Source organism: Artibeus jamaicensis, unplaced genomic scaffold, assembly GCF_021234435.1.
Source record: "Artibeus jamaicensis isolate MK-2021 breed Jamaican fruit bat unplaced genomic scaffold, CSHL_Jam_final contig_944, whole genome shotgun sequence".
Classification (NCBI taxonomy): domain Eukaryota; kingdom Metazoa; phylum Chordata; class Mammalia; order Chiroptera; family Phyllostomidae; genus Artibeus; species Artibeus jamaicensis.
This window is the reverse complement of record NW_026522020.1, coordinates 2279622-2298264: the sequence shown is the minus strand read 5'-3', so window position 1 is coordinate 2298264 and position 18643 is coordinate 2279622. Positions and strand designations below refer to the sequence as shown.

Genomic DNA, 18643 nt, shown 5'->3' with positions numbered 1-18643 from the left:
GTCTTCCTGTCTATGTAGGAAAGCGGGATACAGAAGCGGAATGAGGAAGTTAGTTCTAGCTATAAGGCTCCCTATACCTACATGGCAGAAGCAGAGTACAAAGGCTAAATGCGGAAATTAGTTCTAACTGCAGGGGTGCTAGTCCTAGCCCTTGTGAAGATCCTGCTATTTGCTTTCTCAAAGGGCCCTATCCTCTTCCGAGGGTGCTTGGGGTTTAGGTAAACAAAGGTTCTTCAAAGCTTCCCATATCATTCCTACTGCCTTAGGCTTCTGACCTGCCATCTGTCTATGTAAATGTACTGATTTGGGTGTCTTGGCTTGCCTGTGACTATTAAGTGAACTGCTCGGATTATCCCTAAATTTAGGTTTCCCTGGGGGGGGGGGGGCAGCCTACCCCAAATGTTGGCCATTCCGATGTACACAAAGTTTCTAATTGGTCTCGAGTCATGCTTGGGTCCTGACCCCAAAACAGATCAAAGTTCTGCAACATGCAGTCAAGTATTCTTGAGGGGCCTCCTCCCATGATGTTCCTCCCTCAACGGCGCAGACAAACGAAGGAATGGGGTTTTGAGTTTCCCCCGTCTGGCCTGGCCTCTCCTCTCCAGAGGGACCTGGGTCTGTCTTATCTAAGGGTGCCTGCATAGAATCCGGGTTAAACTCCCAGCCATTATGCTATATAACCGAGGAACCGCAGGTTGGGGCCCACTCAGACTCTGTAGGTTTTCATCGGTGGAACCACAAATTGAGTCACTCACACAAATACACACAAACATCCGAGAGTTTAATGCAGTCTCGGCCCATAGGTCTTCCTGCTGGGTTTCCCCTACCTGATGGCCAACTGACCTGCCTGAAAGGTGATCAGTCTCTCCCACCACAAGGATGGGCCCAGTCTCGGGCTCCTGGTCCCCGGGGGCACTTAGCATGTCCTGTGGCTGCGCAGCTCCCCAATCTGGACCCGTTCGCTCCCTTTCTAGCCTGGGTAGAGCATGGGCCTCGCTGGCAGCGAGCCGGGAGGGGTAGGACCCGAAACAGCCGGGGCGCGCGCTTCCCCTCCGTCTCAGGGCTCCGCGAAGCGCCCCCCGCCACTTCACCGGAGGCAATCGCCTGCTCCAGTGAGTCGTTTCCCCGTTAGGGAACCAAAATGTTGCGGGAAGAACTCAGGCCGAACACTGGAGGAAGCGAAGTGGACCCTTTATTTACGCATACGGACCCCGAAGAGGCAGTCTTCAAATTCTGGACCCCATAGCTGTGGGGAGTGATTGCTTATATAGGGTGCTGGGCGGGACATACTTGCCAAAGCGGCGGACTGTTACTTCTGGCGCGAAAGCGGCAAGCAGCTTACAGTAGCGGGAAGCCACGAATGGCTGCCGATTTCCTCCAACACATGTGTCCTTTATATTCATCCAAATTGTTCCTTTGTATTCGTAATTTGGGGGGGCTCTTTCTAGGACCCAGCTCTTGTGACAGCTCCAGGAGCGGAGGAAGGCAGGGTGGCGCCCCCAAGGGCTCAGGAAGACCTACGGTTCCCTGCCTGCCCTGTGCACACCGAGGGGAACTGTACGTGCTCCCCAGGCTTCTCGCGCGGCCCCTTGGATTATCGATCGCCGGAGCCCGATGGCTTTACGCACGCGCGGCGGCGCACCCGGCCCCAAGAAGTCCCGGCAGGGCCGGTGCGGAAACTCCAGCGGGATTGACCGGGAGAAAAACTCAATACTGTGTTTGAAAGGCCCACTCAGAGCCCAGATTCTCCACGCCAGCCAATGGGAAACCCGAGGGTTGGCCCGGAAGGGCGGAGTCACTATTTGAACAAGGCGCGGTTCTAAAGCTCCCAGTCCTCCTTTCCTGCGGGAGACAAGGTGCGGAAGAGCGCGCCATGGAAAACGGGGTCTTGGGGGACGACGAGCTGCTGCAGAAGCTCAGGGACAGCCGCCGCCGCTTCCAGAGGCACATGCAACAGCTTCTCAAGAAGGTGCGGTCCCCACCGGCCCGCTGGCAAGGGCGCGATGCCAGCGAAACAGGGAAGGCAGGGTGGGGGCTGGGGTGAGGAGGAAAGCGGCGGGAAGCGGAGGTGGAGTTTGGGTCCGGGGGTAAGGAGAGAGGATGGTGAAGGTGGTCTTGGAGGTACAGGGAGCAGGGAGGCCGGCTTGGCTGTCTGGGGAAAGGGGAGGAGTTGGGGAGGGGGTCTCTCCTCAGCTCGGGTCAGGGGCTTTGCCCCTTCGGACTCGGCTTCACGCCCCTTTCTCTCCTGTATGTAGTACAACCAAGCCTTCGAGGATGCTCCGGTGGTGCAAATGTCCACGCTGACCTACGAAACGCCCCAAGGTATGGAATCATCCCCCCGCCCTTTCTGAATATTTACGGATATCTGCTTAATGTTTGATGTTGCAAACTGACTTAAACTTCATGGCTTCTCTTTGGTAAATAGCCGAGGAAAGTTCCTCCCATTCAGCCTTATAACCAACGTGTTATTACTAGTGAAAGCCAGGCTCGGGTCCAGTTCTGTGTTGGGTTGGATAAGACAGGCACCAAAAGGTTCATGAGACCTGCTGCTTAAATAAAGTCCTAGCTCTTCGCCTCTTGGCTAACCCAGCCATACCTTGAGGGGAAAGTTTATACAGGCCGGATTCAGGTGTGCCAGCTGCAGGTGTCTGCAGCAGCTGGTGACAACTCTCACCCGGGGGCAGGACACAGGGCTCTGTACGAGTCATTCCTGTGGGCCTCACTAAGAACGGGCAGTGTCTGGAATAGCTTGCCAGTATGTGTGTCTCGAAAACCACTAGTTTCACCAGTGACAATTCATGCCTGACTCCATTTTGACGAGAACAGCAGTTGAAGCACCTAAACGCCTTGATGGTGGTCATACTTAGTGTGTGGGAGACCACCCAGAGGGCTTGGTGAGGCACAGGGTCCTACGTGCAGGTTCAGGGGGTCTGCGGTCTAACGAGGTGCCCGCTGATGGTACATACAGCGCAGGTGCCCTGGTGGTGCCGCTGCTTACCCTGGAGAGGCACTCAGTCAGGGAGCGGCCTGTCTGATTGCATGCTAGCGGAACATCCCCGAGGCGTGATTCCCAGTTTCAGGCAATGCCATAGGGACTGTTCTGGAACTAACCCTCCCACGCTGATAGGATAAAGGCTAAAGGCCGCAGGAACTACTATTATTATAGTAGTTCACCTGTGTTGAGAGCTAAGCATGTGTTTCTGAGAGTCTCGTATCTTTGATTCTCAACAATCCTGCGAGGTAGGCACTGTTTTAGAATCATCCTTGCTTCCTAGCAGGGGAGAAAAGGTAGAGAGAGTTTGATGAACTTGCCACAAGGAGGCAAAGGCTGGATTTGAGTCCAAGCGCACTTGCTCAACCCTCGCCTGTCCTGGAAGGGCCGCACAGTGCAGTGGGACAGGAGCGCAGTCGCTGTCCTGGGTTCTCAGCTGGGTCCCAGCACATGGGCCAGTGGCCTGGGCCGGTTCCCTGACCTCGCTGTGTGTCCACCTGTACAATGAACTTGGTGAGCGCCTGTGCCATTGGGGGCAGGAGTCCTATTCCAGTTAATATGTTAGTGTTTGCGAAGACTAACAGAGGCGCACTTGGACAGGGTTCAGAACAGAGCCTAGAGGCGCTGTGGAAGTTTTCACTGCTATTGCCTTTAATGACGGTTTCAAGCCTTGAATCCCCACGACCCCTCCTGATCAACTTGAATTGACTTGAAAGCAAATGAAGAGATGCTTCATCTCTTTTAGAAGAGATGAAGTATCTCGCTCGGGTTCTGTCAACCCGCAGGGGGCAGGACTCTAGAACTCATCGTTCCCCCGGCGCTCAGTGCTTGCTCTGTCTGTGTGATGTACGGCCTCTGCACACCGGGCGGGGGGGGCCCACAAGTGCTCGCCCTCGCCCTCTGTGGGAGCGTGGGGCGCCCTCTGTATCTGTTCGGAGGAGGACAGTGCTTGGTGTTCATAGGCTCCTTGTTTCCGTTTAACTCTGTGGCTTTAATGACAAAAGTTGACCAGCTGCTGCCCATTAGCTAGAGATAGTCATCAATGATGGATGTTTGTCTAATCTTGATTTAGAAAAAGAAAACCTCTTCAGCCTCACGAAGATGAGAAACAACAGGAGATCAGAAATATGGCCTGGTTTTAATAGTAGAATTTCCTTTTGCCTGTCATTTGGATTTTCTTCGCATGCAGATGACACAGGAACCCAGTGCTGAGGGTCACTCCAGTAATTGTTCTTATTTTGTTTCTTTTCTCCAGGATCTCGAGTGTGGGGTGGAGGGCTAGTAAAGAAAAGGGATGAAGGCCAAATCCAGGTATCTGACATCACACATGACTGCCAGCGTGCCCCGTGCTGCCGGTGAAGGTGTGGGTGACGAGTGACAGTCCCAGTCGCCTCTGAGGCCACTGCGGGGCCTTCTTCCACGGCGTTCTCGCCGTAGCCACCCTGTTGTCTGCTTTGAAGGATTTACTGAGAAGCATGTCTTCTGTTGTCTGTCAAGTGCAAGGAGGAGCTGTGCAATGCTTAAGCCCTTTCTCTCCCCCATGTCCCCTCTGCCATAGTCTGCGGGACTGACAGCTGCAAGCTCTCCTAGTTGGGTTCTTACAGAAAAGACCAAATCCAGGTCCTTCTGGGAAAGGGGGGAAGAGGTCAGGGAGAGGGCGACTGGCCTCTCCTGTGCGGCTCTTTCCTTCCACGTGGCGCTGCCCCCCACAGCCTTTTGCCCTGGGTTTGCCCGTGGATGCCGGAGCTCCACGGTCTGGTGCGTCCACGGGGGGTGCCGGTACCGCTGCTGCCCTACCACGCAGCCTTTCGAGATAGTCACCTTCGCAAGGGTGTCTGGTGTCTCTTTGTCACAGCTTCTCAGCTGAGGACACTGCAGAATGAGAACCTGGGGTTAGGGTCCCAAAGCAATTAACAGCAATTCGGAAGTCAAATTTCCTCCTGGTTAATTACGTTAGTAACACTCACAATACATTTAATTGTAGGAGTGTTAGAAATACGTAACTGCATGCTTAGACTTGACCTGACTTCTCTAGATACTCACTAATGACGTTTTAGTATAAGGTGATTCCTCCTTATAATACACACGTTCACAAGTGCACATATTTTTACCCTCTTTTATTCCACTGAGTATGTATTGTGAACACTCCTCTTCCTTTAAAACTGCTCTCTCGTTGACAGGAGTTTAGCTATTTGCACCTTTCTTAACTGTAAACCAGGATCAGCCCGCTTTTCCTGCAAGGGGCCATGTAGTCAACAGTTTAGGCTTTGCTGGCCATGTGGCCATCTGTCCTACTTCATTTGCCGTCACGTGAGGGCAGGGTCAGGCCCCTCGCTTTGCTGGCCCTGCCCCTCACCCTCCACCCTCCACGTGGATCTCATAGTAGCAGCCCTGGGTGCAGCCAGAGGAAGCGAGCTCGGCTCCTTTCCAAGGGGAGCCTGGCCATGCTCTACAAGTTTCGAAGCCTTTCCCCCCAGAATGTACTAGAAGAGAAGCCTCGTGAGGCTCCCTGTCATCCCATAGGAGGTTTGGTACTTCACGGGGGCTTTGAAACGTCTTGTGTCTGAAAGGACTGTGTCACCTTCTGCACGATAGGGCTCCCCCGAGGAGACGGCCGGCAGGAGTGATGGCCCCGTGCAGTCCGTGGCTGGAGGGGACGGGCCGCCCACGCCCGGCGCTCAGGACCTGGGACTGGGTGAGTGTGCCCTGGGCCAGACGTCGAGATCGCGGGGCACTGGGCCTGCCGTGTTTCTGGGACAGCATTTAAAGTCTAGATCCCGCCGAGTGCTGTTTTAAGAAAGGGAACATCCCGACGTGTCCTGTCACTTCCTCCTGAGTGCCCCACGGGAGCTGGGTCACTCTCACTGGGACCCTGGACGCATAAGCAGTACTCGGATGTTCTAAAATAATAAAAACACACCCCTCAACCCCACCCATTTTTAACTTTTTGTAAGAAAGAAAATTTAATTTTAAGAATTTAATAAGACCTAAGATTTGCCCTTATAAGGTGGTGGCATGAACTGCTCACTTCCTTTCTCATTCATGTTTCCATGGGGGCCTCCTGGTTCTGAAGCTTCTGGAGAGCCTGGCCTGGGCCTTGGTGGCACTGCCCTCCCTCTCAGCCGCCCCCTTGTCTGCACAGGGTGCCCTCTCGAGAGCGGGTCTGAGCCCCTCCCTGGGACATGCCCCCCGCCCAGACCCTGTCTGGTGTGTTTAGTGGCCTCTCTTCTTAAATACTGTGTCCGAACTCCCGAGTGTCTCAATTGAGAAAGGTAACACCCAGACTGGCCCTCAGTACAAGGCCCGCACCACCGTCCCTGTGACGGAGCCAGAAGCCCAGTGTCCCCTTTGTCTTAGCCCCTTCCTGCTCCTCCTCCTCACACCCAGGACTGCCCTGCGCCTGTTGCCTCCCGCCATCTCCTGCCCCTCAGCCCGAGCCCCGCACACGCTCACGGTACGGGCCCAGGCTCCCTGCGCCCCACTGGCACCTTTGATCAGGCAGATCTGGTCACGTGGCTTCCCTGCTTAAAAGCAGAGCCCCCAGCACGCCGGGCCTGAATTCCTGAACTTCCCCGATGAGAGGCCTTTGGTGGTGTTCAGTACAATGGTCAGTGAGGCCAGTGGTGTGGATCGGGTCAGAGCCCCGGCCCCCCACTTGGAGCAGTAGAGTAACTAACTCTGCAGGGACAGACCCGTCATCGGTCTGGCACACCCACCTCCTGGCCTGCCTGCAGCCTCCGTCCGCCCTGCACAGCCCTCCCAGCCCCGAGCCAGCTCCGGGCAGGCGGGAACACAGCCAAGTCCTCGAGGAAAAACGGGCAGAGGGGCCTCACTGAGGATGTGCACTCGTGGGTGTCATTTGCTTCCCAGTGTTAACCCAGATGTTCAACTCCATAAATCCTTAGGTCCGTGAGTTGCCTGGATTGCTTAAAATAATTAGAACTAACTCTTCCAGAGCCGTGCTGTCTCACTGGTAGTGCTAGCTACCTGTGGCTGTTCAAATTAATTGAAAACTAAATAAAACTTAAAATTCAGCTCCCAGCCACACTGGCCATGTTCCAAGTGTTCAACGGCCACGTGTGGCTCGGGGCTGACGCCTTGGCCAGCAGATGGGAAACTTTCCATGGGCGCTGCTGGGCTCTGGCTCCGCTTCTAGGACTTGAGGTCGTGGAAAGAGCTAGAAATGACATGAACGCTGCTCTCCCCTTGTCCACCACAAGAGGCCGTTCCCCTGCTGATGGGGCCTCTGCGCCGTGGTGCTCGGTGCACTGACGGGGCCGTGTCACTATTAGAGGGAGCATCCGGAAGCGACTTATGACAGCACCTGCGGGTGATGCAGAAGACACCCCGGACAGAAAAACGCAAGCTTTCTCGGAAGTTCTGATCGAAACTTCCTTTTTTCGCTTTTAGATTGGAGAAGCGGTGATGCCGATGTCACTTTACACCAGCAGGGTCTGTCTGCCTCGGCCTCGCCGGTAAGACCTCTGCTGTGAGGGGCGGTTGGGGTCGAGGTGCGGGCCCACATCCCCTTACCAGCACCTTCCTCTTCTGAGGCTCGTGCTGTGCTAATCGCTCCCCCCAAGTCTTTGGTCCCCTCTTCAGGCCCCCTATGCTGCAAGCATCTGTCCTCCTCCCCCCCCCTCCACCTAGCTCTCAGCAGCCCTCACGCCCCAAGCTTGGGCCTGACTGAGCTGGTGCAGGTGCCAGGTGAGGTCCCCTCTACACAGAGGAAAACTGCAGCTGCCACTCGCCGCAGCCGAGCCTGCAGTCCTGAGAGCTGGGCTCTGAGTCGGCCTCTGTGGAGCCCACGTTACAGGGCGGCGCCGTGGTAGGGCATCATTCCAGGTGAGCCTGGAAAGCCCGCTGAGCCATGTGGTCACAGAACTCGAGCAGGTCGTGCTGTCTCCCGGCAGCCCCTGTGCCCTGGGCACCACCGGTCTCAGTGGAACACCTGCTTCTCACCTTCCCTTCCAGCTGGGATGGAGGGGAACACACACAGACCTCGGAGCCTCTTCCTGGGCCCGGGTCAGGTAGCAGAATAGCTAGCGTGTGGCTTTTCTCCAAAATCACTCTTTCTATGCACAGGTGTGCTCCGAATGCTGGGTGTCTAACTACTAGATAAGGTGGTGACCTGGGGGTAGAGAGGGGGTACCTGGGGATATGGAGGGATGGTGGCGGTGTGGGGAAGTAGGCAGCCCCACGGTCGGGACGCACCGAACAGGGCCTGTCCCCAGGCCTGGCCTGGCCCCACTCAGCTGAGAGAGTGGGAGGTGCAGCGGCAGACAGGCGGCGTTCCTGCCACCCGGGATGGAGCACTGCGCCCCTTCCTCCCAAAACATGCGGACTGGGGCCGGTGTTAGCGTCCGAGTCCCAGGCACACCTAAGCACGTTCGGGCTATTTTGCTTCTTTTTCTGCTCTAGTAATGCTGCCATAAGCCTCTGCAGACTTGCATTTCTTGTCTTGTTCCTCTCTCTTGGCTTGTTACCGCGGGTAAATTCTCCGCGGTCAGAGGCCTGGTCGGGTGGACTTTCAGAGGTGACCTCTTTGCACTGGTGCTGGTGGGAAGTGAAAAGGTGACTTTCGGGAACTTCATTTAAAGAGCTGCACGTTAATGAGATTGCCAGATTATTCCAGAATCCAAGCGTGCACCCACCCCCAGAAGCTTAAGCATGCCGACCTCTCATACCAGGCCGCAGGACCGTGGAGCCCTCTGAAAGACGAGCTGAGAAGGAAGTACTTGAGCCAGGCGGACCCGCTGCTGCAGGGCTTGGAGGTAACCCGAGTGCGTGTCTCCCCATGTGTGTCTCCGTGTCGCTGGCCACGGGCTAGGGACGCGCCGAGGCGCAGCGCAGCCCCGAGTTCGCCCTGTCCCTGCGGAGCCTGTGAAGATCATGCTGAGCAGTTGTCCCCGGGCCCCTTCATGTGCGAGCCCCCAGACTGCTCCTCTCAAGTGACCGCTCCAGCTCCCCTGGGGCCTGGTGGTGGGAAAGCTGGCAGCTGTGCCTGCTGTTGCCCGCTATGCCCTGGGGTGGCCCGGGAATCCAGGAGGGCCCCGCCCTCGGATGGAGGGGTTCTGAGCCCTGTGAGAGGTGGCCCCTCTTCCCAGGGTTCACGCCCCCAAGTTCCACTGCAGCCTGTATCCTGGAGCTTCGCCCGAAGAAGGGCGAACGTGCTAAAGGTACAGGCAGGCCCAGCTGTGGTGTTCCAGGCTGCGGTGGGTAGTTCGTCTCGAAGGCAGCCAGCTTCGCAGGGGCGTGTGCGTGTTCTGTGTGCCGTGTCTGAGCCCGGGGCGCTGGTGTGGGCCGGAAGTGCCCTTTGCCTTTATCCTAAAGCAGCAGGTGTGGCCCTCTGGAGGGTGTCCTGGAGGCCAGCTGGACAAAGTCCCTGGTTTTCCTAAGACACTCCTTTTCACCACTGTTGTCCACTGTCCTCACACACACTTGTCCCTGCTGCTGCCAAGCTCAGACGTGCGGTCCCCTCCCGCAGCCTGCGGGGCGGCTTTGGGGCAACCATCCTGCTGTGCCCGGAGCTGGCCTCTGGCATCGCCTCCTTAAAACCACTTGCTTTGATTTCAGTACACCGACTGTGGAGGTGGAAATGACACGCATGGGACCCTGGCCCCGCCTCCCAGGCCCGCCCACGGTGAGTGTGACTCCCTATGTGAGCGGAGGCCCCCCCCCCCCCTGCGGTGCAGCCCCTTACACTCGGTGCCCCTGCCTATGGCACAGACCAGCAGCGTGCGCCGTGAGAATCACCTACATGGCGCAGGCAGCTCGTACGTGTTCAGAAGTCCCCACGTGCTCCACAAGTGCCTCCTAAAGAGAGGGTGACCCTGCACAACAGCAGCAAACGGCGCGTGCCAGACGCAGGACACCGACACAGTCCGGCCCCACCAGCCCGGCGCCCCTGGGACCTCGCCCTTTGCGTTGGTGTCCCCAGCCTTCCTGTCACTGGTGCCGTCTCTCTCCCGTCACTGACTCTCAGCGGTCCTGGCTGCCGGCAGTTTTGCGGAATGTTCCTCGGTGTGGGCTTGTCTGGTTGTTTCCTCGTGGTGAGGTCCGCGTTGAACAATTTTGGCAGACAAACTACGTGGGTGACCTGTGTCTGCTGGGGACGTCTTGTCAGTCTGTCCCATTGTCGGTGACTCGAGTCTGGCCGCATAGCTTCGGAAGGGCCCACGGAGGTCTGGCTGCGACTGTGCCTTTTCCTCAGAGGCATCTGTGTGCACATCCTGGACATTGCCCAGGCGCCTTTTCCTCTTCCACGGCCTGGCCTCTGGGCACCGCTGTGGCCTGAGTGGGCGTCCGCAGCCAGGCCTCTCCCGGTTCCGCCCTCTCTCCACAGGCCCTTGCTGGCCCCCTCTGTACGGAAGAGCTATCTGCTCCGCCATTTTTTAAGCTCTTCTACAGTCAGTAAGGACTCACCAGCTTTTTTTCTTTTTTAATTCCATGTTAGAATCCACGCCCAGTACTTGGTTTGATGCTCACCTTGTCCTGTGTTTAGCTGGGAGCAGCCCCTTTCTGCCTCGTGTCCTCTGGCCTGTCCCCACCGGTTTCTGAACACTTTGTTCCACAGCCCTGATGTCACAGTCCCCCTCCCCCTGAATGACGTATGTGTATTTATTTGGTCAGCAGTGAGGCACAAAAAAAACTTCAGAATTGGGGCCCCTTTTAGTGCTCCGCGCCGCAATCTGCTGGAGAAGTTTCCAGATCTCCAAGCAACAGGCAGTTTTCACCCTTCGCCAGCCCCACCGAGGGAGCAGGTTCAGGGAACTGTGTGCATGCAAAGTTATTTGGGTTTTGTTTTTCTCATTCGTTGTCAGTTTGGTGTACGTTTAGAGTCATTTTTTTCCTGTCTGTATTTGAGAGTGATCCCCATCTCGATGCTTTAACTTTTTTTATGTATAAAACATGGGACATGATGCAAAAGTCAAAGCCGTCTGAGGGGTATGTCCAGGTCTCTTGTTGGTCCCGCCGTCCTGTGGGTGAACAACACCTCCACCTTCTGGGCCCTTTTAGTCTTTGAGAAGGCAACCAAGTTCTAAACCATCCCATGGGAAAGGAAGACTCTCTGGGGGGAAGTTTTGTGCAGAGTAGAAATTTCATTTTTATAGCTAGAAAGAAATCTCTGAGAAGAGATTTCCCAAACATTTGGGAAATTTGTCTTTGTCTCCTGTGACCCTCTGAGAAAGCCGCCACGCTCAGGCCCTGCCCTTCAGGCCCTGCCCTCCAGTCCCGCAAGCTCTGTGTGCGGCCTGGCTGAAGTGCTGACGCACAGTCCCCATGCTCTTCCCCAGGCTGCTGTGGCCGTGTCTCTGAAGAGCGTCCTCATGAACCAACTGTGTCTTCACGCCTTCTCTCCACAGACATGACCGTGGTGCTCAGAGATGACAGTGTCTCCTGGCGAGAGACCAGTGGTCACAGTGTCACCAGCAGCCAGTCCTTTGCAGCTGCCGACGACCTCTGCAACGTGACCGTCAGCGACCTGTACGCGGGCATGCTGCACTCCATGAGCCGGCTGCTGAGCGCCAGGCCCTCGTGCGTCATCTCCACCAAGACCTTCATCATTCAGGGCCGGGGCTCCCGGCGGAGGCCCGGGGGCAGGAGCAGGGCAAACAGGACTTTCTGCCGGGGCAGCAGGCCCACGTGCAGGGGGCCCCAGGAGAGGCCCAGGCCACAACCTGAGCCTGTGAGAGGGGGGGGCGCCCTGAGAGAGTGCCAGAACTTCCGAAGCCTTTCTGGCCAGGAGGCGGGATTAAAATTGGAAAAAGCTTCTTTTGAAGTAAACAAACTCCAATTCTGGAAGGAGCTTAAGGGAACACCCCGGAAGCTGTCTTCATGGGCTCACGGAGACTGCAGTGGGGTGTATCGTCTTAATCAGGAAAAGCGATTAATGACATTAAAGTGGTTAATTTCTCCTGTAAAAATCATTCCCAGACCAAGAATGCTGCAGGGCGAGAGGGGAGGTCATCACGGGGATCTCAAAAGCAGATTTGATAAACTCTATCAGGAATATTGTCTAAGCCCCAGGAAGCAGCAGAGTCCGACCTTCCCGCTCAGCTCCTCTGGGGTCCATGTGCACAGAGGGGCTTCCGTGAGTCCAGGTGGCCCCCAGGAATTAGAAACCCACCGGCCAAGTAGACCTTTCAGCAAAGCAAAAGCTAAGAGTCTGAATGAGGCTTTTGAAAACCTGGGCAAACGAGCTCTTGAAGCAGGAAGGTGGCTGCCAAAAGGTGATTCCTCTCTAGCCCTTTCCAAGGCTGAGTTGTCAGGACACTGGAAGCCAACCACTGATCTTTTTCAAGGAAATCACCTTGGAAAATTTAGGAAGTCAGCATCACTCACCAAAGCTTTTTCAGTACCCGGGGTCCAGCCCCTAGGCACTTCAAGAGACCATTACGAGGAAATTAAAGAGAAATTTGACGAGCTCCACCGGAAGTCTTGTGGAATATCGGCTCAGGGGACAGAGGTGCCCTTCTGTCCTGGAGCATCTCCAGGTATAGCCAGTGTGCAAGTTCAGAATCCAAAAGACTTCTTAGAAAAATTAAATCCAGACTCTGGCCACCAGGGGCCCCCAAAGTTGCCATCGACGCCCCAGCGCAGGCTAAGAAGTCCACTGGACTCCAGCACAGTTGAGGTTCACCCGGACCCATGGTTGGCCCTGGTGGCCAGATGCAGCTCGTCCCCGGAGACAAAAAGACTGCGACTGTCCGACCCCGGGCTGTGTGGGAGCAGGGCCGACGGCCGGGGTCCCTGTCACACGGTCAGCAGGGCCGTCCCGGGGCCCGAGGAGGAGGTCCACAGGGAAAAAAGGTGAGTTTTTTCTGAATGCGTCTTTTATAGCAGTGTCCTGTTCATGTTTTCAAAACTCTCCCTCAAACTGTTCCTTTGCATGGAGCCCACATCCAAGGTCAGTCCCACGGTGGTTGGGCTGAGAGCGCACTCAGTGGAGAGGTTTCGCACGGTTCCCGGAGACACAGCACTTCCGCCTCGTCCCTCCCTGTCAGGCCGTTGTGTCCAGCTCTTCACTGCGCCCTCAGGAGGTCACTGTTGTGCAGTGAAGCTGGTCCGGAGCCATGGCCGTCTGTCCACTTCTGGGTTTCCCGGCCGGGCCCATCATCTCAGTGTCCCCCCATCTGGTTTCATCTGTGCAGCCACTTAAGCTAAAGTTGAATGTGCCAGCACCATCTCGTTTTCTCCGGAGACAGACACAGGAGTGGGGACAGGTCAATGTGCCACTGAGAGCGGCCACACCAGGCCTGGTTTCCATGTGGACCCCGTTGCTGTTCTGCCTGTGGCCACCACTCCACCAGTCGCCAGGGCTGGACTTGCGTCTCACCTGGTGGTTTGGGATTTCGTGTGTTGGGGGGTGGGGGCAGGGAATGCCCAGGTAAAACTTCCTCTTCCGTTCTTACCCACGTGGGTGACCCCTCAGCGGTCACTCCAGTGGACCCCACCTCGCCCTGAATATCTCATTTTCGGTTTCCCCACGTCTGCCTGTCGGTCCTGTGACCCCTCGCAGGGGACTGTGCGTTTCCTCCGGAAGGTGCGCCCTCCCTCCACCTGAGTGGTTACCATCATAACCCCTGGGTCCCCATGGGCCCCCACGGGCCCATCCCTGCCCTGGCCCACTAGTGCTTCTCAGCGTCCACACCGAGTGGCCTCCCCTCCCAGGACATGTTTCAAAAGCCTGGGTGCTTCGGCTCCCGATGGGACTGGGTGCTGTGGATGTGGGAACGACCGCCCCTCCCAGACGGAGCCCGGGGGCCTGGCCCTGCTCCTTCTGTCCGTCCAGCTCAGCACTGGGGGCTGGGCTTCCTTCCCCTCCTGTTTCCGCTTCCTTCCGGGGCCCCGGCTTCTCAGCCTGCGGCCAGCTGGTGCCTGCTGCCAACACACCAGCCCCCTCACGCCGTCCCTGCAGCCTGATCTGCCAGTGACCAGTGACCAGTGACCAGTGACCAGTGCCCCACCCGGCCTGGGCTCCTCCAGGACCGCCCTGCCCGGTCCTGCCTGATGACAGCTCCCTGCCCCCCCAGTGGAGCTCCAGTGCTTTCCTCCTGCCCCCGAACCCGCTGCCCTAGCTTGCCCCCCACCCATGCTCTACGGCACCCCCTCTGCGGGGAGCTGTCTGGACACAGGCACACCCTCTAGGTTGGTGGCTCAGACTCCTTGGCTCAGTTCTAGAAACTCCTGTGTGTTTTATTTATGAGATCCTTTTCTGTGTATAAAATCACATGTGAGCGAACGAGAAGCAGATTGAACAGACCTGTGCTGTGACTTGTCTTCTCAGCGAGGGGTGTGACCTGGGTGCTGAGATTACGTGGATGGTTTCCCACGCAGGACACCTCCCAGGTTAGGGACCTTCCGGGAGACCCGGTGAGGAGCAGACCTGGCCAGGGACGGCCAGGTCCAGGGAGCGGCTGCATCCCAGACGGCACAGCTGGGGCCAGTCCTCAGCAGGACTCAGTGGCTTTCTCCCCCACTGTCTGCATCTTCCCTTGTGTCGGGACCCCAGGAAGTTTATCCCCGCCCCCAAGCCCACCCTGGACTTTCAGACCAGGCTGCCGGCAGGGTGACTGTGTCCTGCGAGGCTGAGGCTTCCATAGTCCAGCCACGTGCCCACGGCCAACACAGTGCATTGCCTGTCCACCCTGTGGGCTCTCCCAGGTCACCTCTCATCCCCCAGGAACAGCTTTCTCAGCTGAAAGGGCACATCTCACCGAAGATGGTGCCTGAGGCCTCTCCTAGCCCCTGACACATCAGGGCCCCTGTCCTGCTGTCTCTACTTGTCTGAACCTAAACCTCTTCCTAAAGCTGCTGCCCTCCTGATCTCTTCCCTCTTCTCGGCCTTGCCCACCAGCTCTCCTGACCTGCTCACGCCACTTACCTCTCAGGCGCCTGCCGGCGCAGCCCCGGAGCACAGCAGGTCACTGCCCTCCTGCCTCTGCGCCTCCTCTGGACGCCCGGCGTGGAGGCTGCGCCACAAGCAGTGCCGGGGCCTGGCTGTGGGGGGACCGAGAGTAGAGCCCGGCCCGTGGCCGCCTGGGCCCTCCCAGCATCCCTGGAATTTGACAAGCTCCACCGCAGTTTCATCTTCAACCACCATTAAACACGTTTAATCGTTTTTCTTTTCTTTCTTTTTTTTTCTTCTTTTCCTAAATTGTACATTTCTCGAGGAAAAGGACCAAATCCTTGTGAGCTGTGACTCCAGGGGGCATTTTTATGGCTGGCACCTGCGTGCGTGCTCTGCCAATCAGGCACTGCAACCCTTTGTTCCCCTTCCTTTTTTGACTCCCCCCCCCAAACTCTTTGACTTGGCGGGCTCTGCCCCTTTGTGTAAATGAAGACGTTCAGCCCCTGAACCTACACAGGGTGGACCCGTGGCCGGACGGGACAGGAGGGCCCGCCCACTGACCCGACAGTGTATACTCCTGGCTTGGCAGTTACTGTCAGTTTTGATGTCTTCAGGGGTGTTTTTGGTTTGGGGGTATTTTTTCATTCCTTGGGGTATTGTAAAGCATGGTGGCATTTTCTGTAGAGGACACACGGGCGTTTACATAGACACCGAATAAATGTAAAGCATTTAAGCTCTTAGTGGCTAGCATTGGGAATTCCCGTCGAAATCATTTTACTGAAATCATTTTCATTGTCTTTTTTTTTCTAGAGGAAAGAAGAGCACGTCTTTTGGGATGGATGATCAGGGCTTTTGTGTTAGAAAATGCGAAGCTAATAATCTATAGAGTTAAAGAGTATTTTCCCTCTTCCTTATTCTCTGTGTGTGTAATTCTCAAGAATGTTAGAACTTGCTTCAGTTTTCTGATCTTCAAATCTCAGTGAAATCGGTTTTGTTGAGATGAATCTGAGTTCTTGGTGTAGAAATTATTGGAATAAAGTTGCATGGTTAGAAGTATTAATGTTATGCTTTATAGGTCTGTTTTGCTCGTGTGTTCTGTGCTAAGTCTAGACATGAGTGGATTTTCCATCTCCCTGGAGAAACTGTTTGCTATGAAGCCTAAGTTTAAGCCCTGAAAGATATAGCTGCTTAGTCTTTTAAATCCAGACCCACCGGACTGGCACATTCCAGATCAGGAGGTAGCACACGGAAATGTAATTCACCCATAAAAAGTAATGTTCCGCGTTTTTAGAGGCAAGCATGCTGCGTTTAAACAGCCTGTGACACCCCTGGGCACCCCGGCAGCCGCACGGCGCCTGAGCCACCGCAGGGACCCCCCTGGCGCCGCTGGCAGAGCCTCTCGTGCAGTAAAATGTTTCAGGTGTTCGGGGCACTGTGAGCAGGCCCACGCCGAGTGATTGTTTCATTGCCACGTGTTACGGACTTTTTTATTTTAAATAAAAGATTCCAGATAAGATGACACGGCTCCCTCCCCATCCCTCCCCCCGGCTGTCACTGTCCCGAGAGTCATGTTCCTCTCCCAGCCACGTCTCCTGTGCCGGGGCCACGTGACCCGTGTGTGTTGGCTCAGGCTACGTCACAAAGGCTGGGGGCTCAGACGACAGATGTTTATTTCTCCCAGTTCTGGAGGCCAAGGGCTGGAGGCCCGGCTGCCGGCGTGGCCCAGTTCTGGCGAGGACTCTTCCTGGCTTGCAGACGGGCCTCCTCGCTGCCCTCAGGCGGCCGGTGCTGGTGGCTCCTATGATAAGGGCACTAATCCCGCCTTAAAGACCCATCTCAGCTCCCCTCACACTGCGGTGAGAGTTCCGTGCGAGGATCAGGGCGCGGGTGGGGGCGGGCATGGCCCGTCCGAGCCTGTGAGTAGGTGAGGAGGCTGGCGGAGGCTGCTGGCTCAGGCTTGGCCAAGGCTGCAGCTCTGGACCTTCTCTCTTTATCAGGAAGGACTATCATTCCTGCCCAAAACCGCCTGCACCTTGCCTCGCCCCCAATCCCTGGCCCAGCCCGCCTGTGCTAAGGTCACCTCTGACCACCCTCGCTGCCAGGGAGCCTGGAAATTCGGGGTTTCAATGCCCTCAATCGTCCAGCAGAGGGCGGTGAGGCGGAAGGGACTGGGAGCCAGCCTGTAGGCTGTGCCTGTCATGTCCAGTAAGCCACGGGATGCTGCCGTCTAGTGGGTGTGATGTTTGGCTGGGGGACGCCTCCTTCCCCTGTTGGAGTGGGGCCCCTGGGTGCAGAGGCTGCCCTGAAACCTGCTCCCCGCTGCCTGGCACGGCCTCGAGCAGTGGGCGCCATCAGCATGGACAGACGAGGCAGAGATGCAAGGGAAGACACCAAGGCGGGCTCCGAGCTTCGGGCTGGGAGGGGCTGTCAGACAGCACGTCCTCAGGGAAGCGAGGACAACCCCTGGCACCGTGTTGGCCATGGGGTGCCGTCGCCTCACGGCCCAGAACCTGCGGTCCACGTGGCAATGGAGGTTTATTTCAGTGGGAAAGAAGCGACACCAATTTTCTCAACAATGCTTTCCTTACAAACTAATGTGAATCCCCGCGGTCCGCCAGCTGTGGGCAGGGCTCGCAGTGGGTGGCTTCCATTCCGGCCACCTAGGAGACGCCCTCCAGGGGAGTGGAAGGCCGCTGCTGACTACAGGTGTCCAAGATTTGGAGGGTGTCCAGCGCGGCCCTCCGGACCCCGGGGTCCGAGTCCAGCTGGAGCTCCTGGAGGGCTGCGGGTGAGAGGAATGGGAGGATCAGTGCCCTGGCAGGCTGGCCTCGCCCCCCAGCCCGCACCTCTGCCCGCCAGGGCCCGGGAGCCAGTGACAGGCAAGGGGCTGCAGACGGGGAGCCCCCGGTTCAAAGTCAGCAGGTGGCCTGTGGAGCCGTGTCTTCACACACATCTCCCATCGCCCGGGGCTCCCCTTGTGAAACGGACAGAGGGGTCCTCCAGAACCTGGTTGCCACCTGGATCAGCTGAAGGAACCGGGGCAGAAGCATTTTATAAATGTTTGTGAAGGGGAAGAGGACACAGGCCAGGGAACAAAGGGACACCCCCCACTCTCACTGCCCCGCCAAAGAGGGTTGTCTTCCTCGGAAAGCCCTCTGCAGGGCCATCCATCTCTCTGTGCCCTGGTTACAGCCTCGACTCCCCCCACAAAGCCCCAAGCAGGGGTGAGCGGGCAGTTCCCTCAGCGTCCCCCTGAGCTCCGCAGGTACCGTTGAGTCTCCACCACTTACAATCCCGCAACGCCGCGAAGTCCAGCTTCTTCAGGTAATGCTCAGACATCTGCTTCATAATGATCCCTAAGTGGTGGCCAGAGGAGGGCTCACCACACAGGGCAGGTCGTCCAGAGGCCTGGCTCTACCTTATGTGGCGGCCACTCAGGACGCCTAATTGACAGGCAGGTACGTGGCACAGTGAGACAGCAGGCCCAGAGGGGACTTCCACCCCAGCTCTGGCCCTGACACCCGTCCCCACCAGCCCCGAGCCTAAGCCTATAGCCGTCAAGGGCCCTCCCGCATCAGGAGACAACTGTCCCCTCACCTGCCAAGTTGCAGGAAGCCATTCTGATCCTGGACAAGTTACTTTTAATGTAGGTCATTGTTTCCAGCAAGAAACCATAGAGAACAGCAGGCTTTTTCTGCGTCTGCATGAAAACGGGACACGGGGCCAGGCTGCTCCGGCAGCAGTGTCCCCACCTGCCTGCTGTGGAGGCCCTGCCCAGAGAGGGCAGGTGCCTGCTC

At 57.0% G+C, this 18643-nt stretch overlaps 2 protein-coding genes across 4 annotated transcripts in view; one reads left to right on the top strand and one right to left on the bottom strand.

The window, feature by feature from the left end:
• Nucleotides 1–1806: 1806 nt before the first annotated feature.
• On the top strand, nt 1807–16322 carry HJURP (Holliday junction recognition protein). Of its 3 annotated transcripts, none has more exons than XM_037161482.2 (9): nt 1807–1969; nt 2256–2322; nt 4248–4303; nt 5588–5687; nt 7403–7467; nt 8683–8766; nt 9569–9635; nt 11359–12805; nt 15657–16322. In XM_037161482.2, exons 1-9 carry the CDS (start codon nt 1874–1876, stop codon nt 15730–15732), a joined length of 2058 nt encoding a protein of 685 aa, XP_037017377.2. In that variant the 5' UTR covers nt 1807–1873; the 3' UTR covers nt 15733–16322. The 3 variants fall into 3 exon arrangements, with proteins under 3 accessions (XP_037017377.2, XP_037017376.2, XP_053511282.1); XM_037161481.2 differs by having other exon boundaries at nt 8683–8775; XM_053655307.1 differs by lacking the exon at nt 15657–16322 and having other exon boundaries at nt 11359–12809.
• A 1053-nt stretch (nt 16323–17375) lies between these two features.
• Nucleotides 17376–18643, bottom strand: part of MROH2A (maestro heat like repeat family member 2A) — a 40441-nt gene continuing 39173 nt past the window's right edge. The window contains exons 39-41 of the mRNA XM_037161284.2: nt 18444–18546; nt 18137–18202; nt 17376–17628 (exon numbers count right to left, since the gene is read on the bottom strand). Coding sequence (XP_037017179.2) covers nt 17507–17628; nt 18137–18202; nt 18444–18546 — 291 coding nt within the window. The 3' untranslated portion in view covers nt 17376–17506. The remainder of the gene's footprint in view (nt 17629–18136; nt 18203–18443; nt 18547–18643) is intronic.

Bases quoted from the DNA above. Each gene is read 5' to 3' on its own strand.
- HJURP (XM_037161481.2), top strand. From the start codon at position 1,874: ATGGAAAACGGGGTCTTGGGGGACGACGAGCTGCTGCAGAAGCTCAGG. The intron at 2,323-4,247 runs GTATGGAATCAT...TCTTTTCTCCAG, and splicing joins GACCTACGAAACGCCCCAAG to GATCTCGAGTGTGGGGTGGA. The intron at 8,776-9,568 runs GTGCGTGTCTCC...CTTTGATTTCAG, and splicing joins AGGGCTTGGAGGTAACCCGA to TACACCGACTGTGGAGGTGG.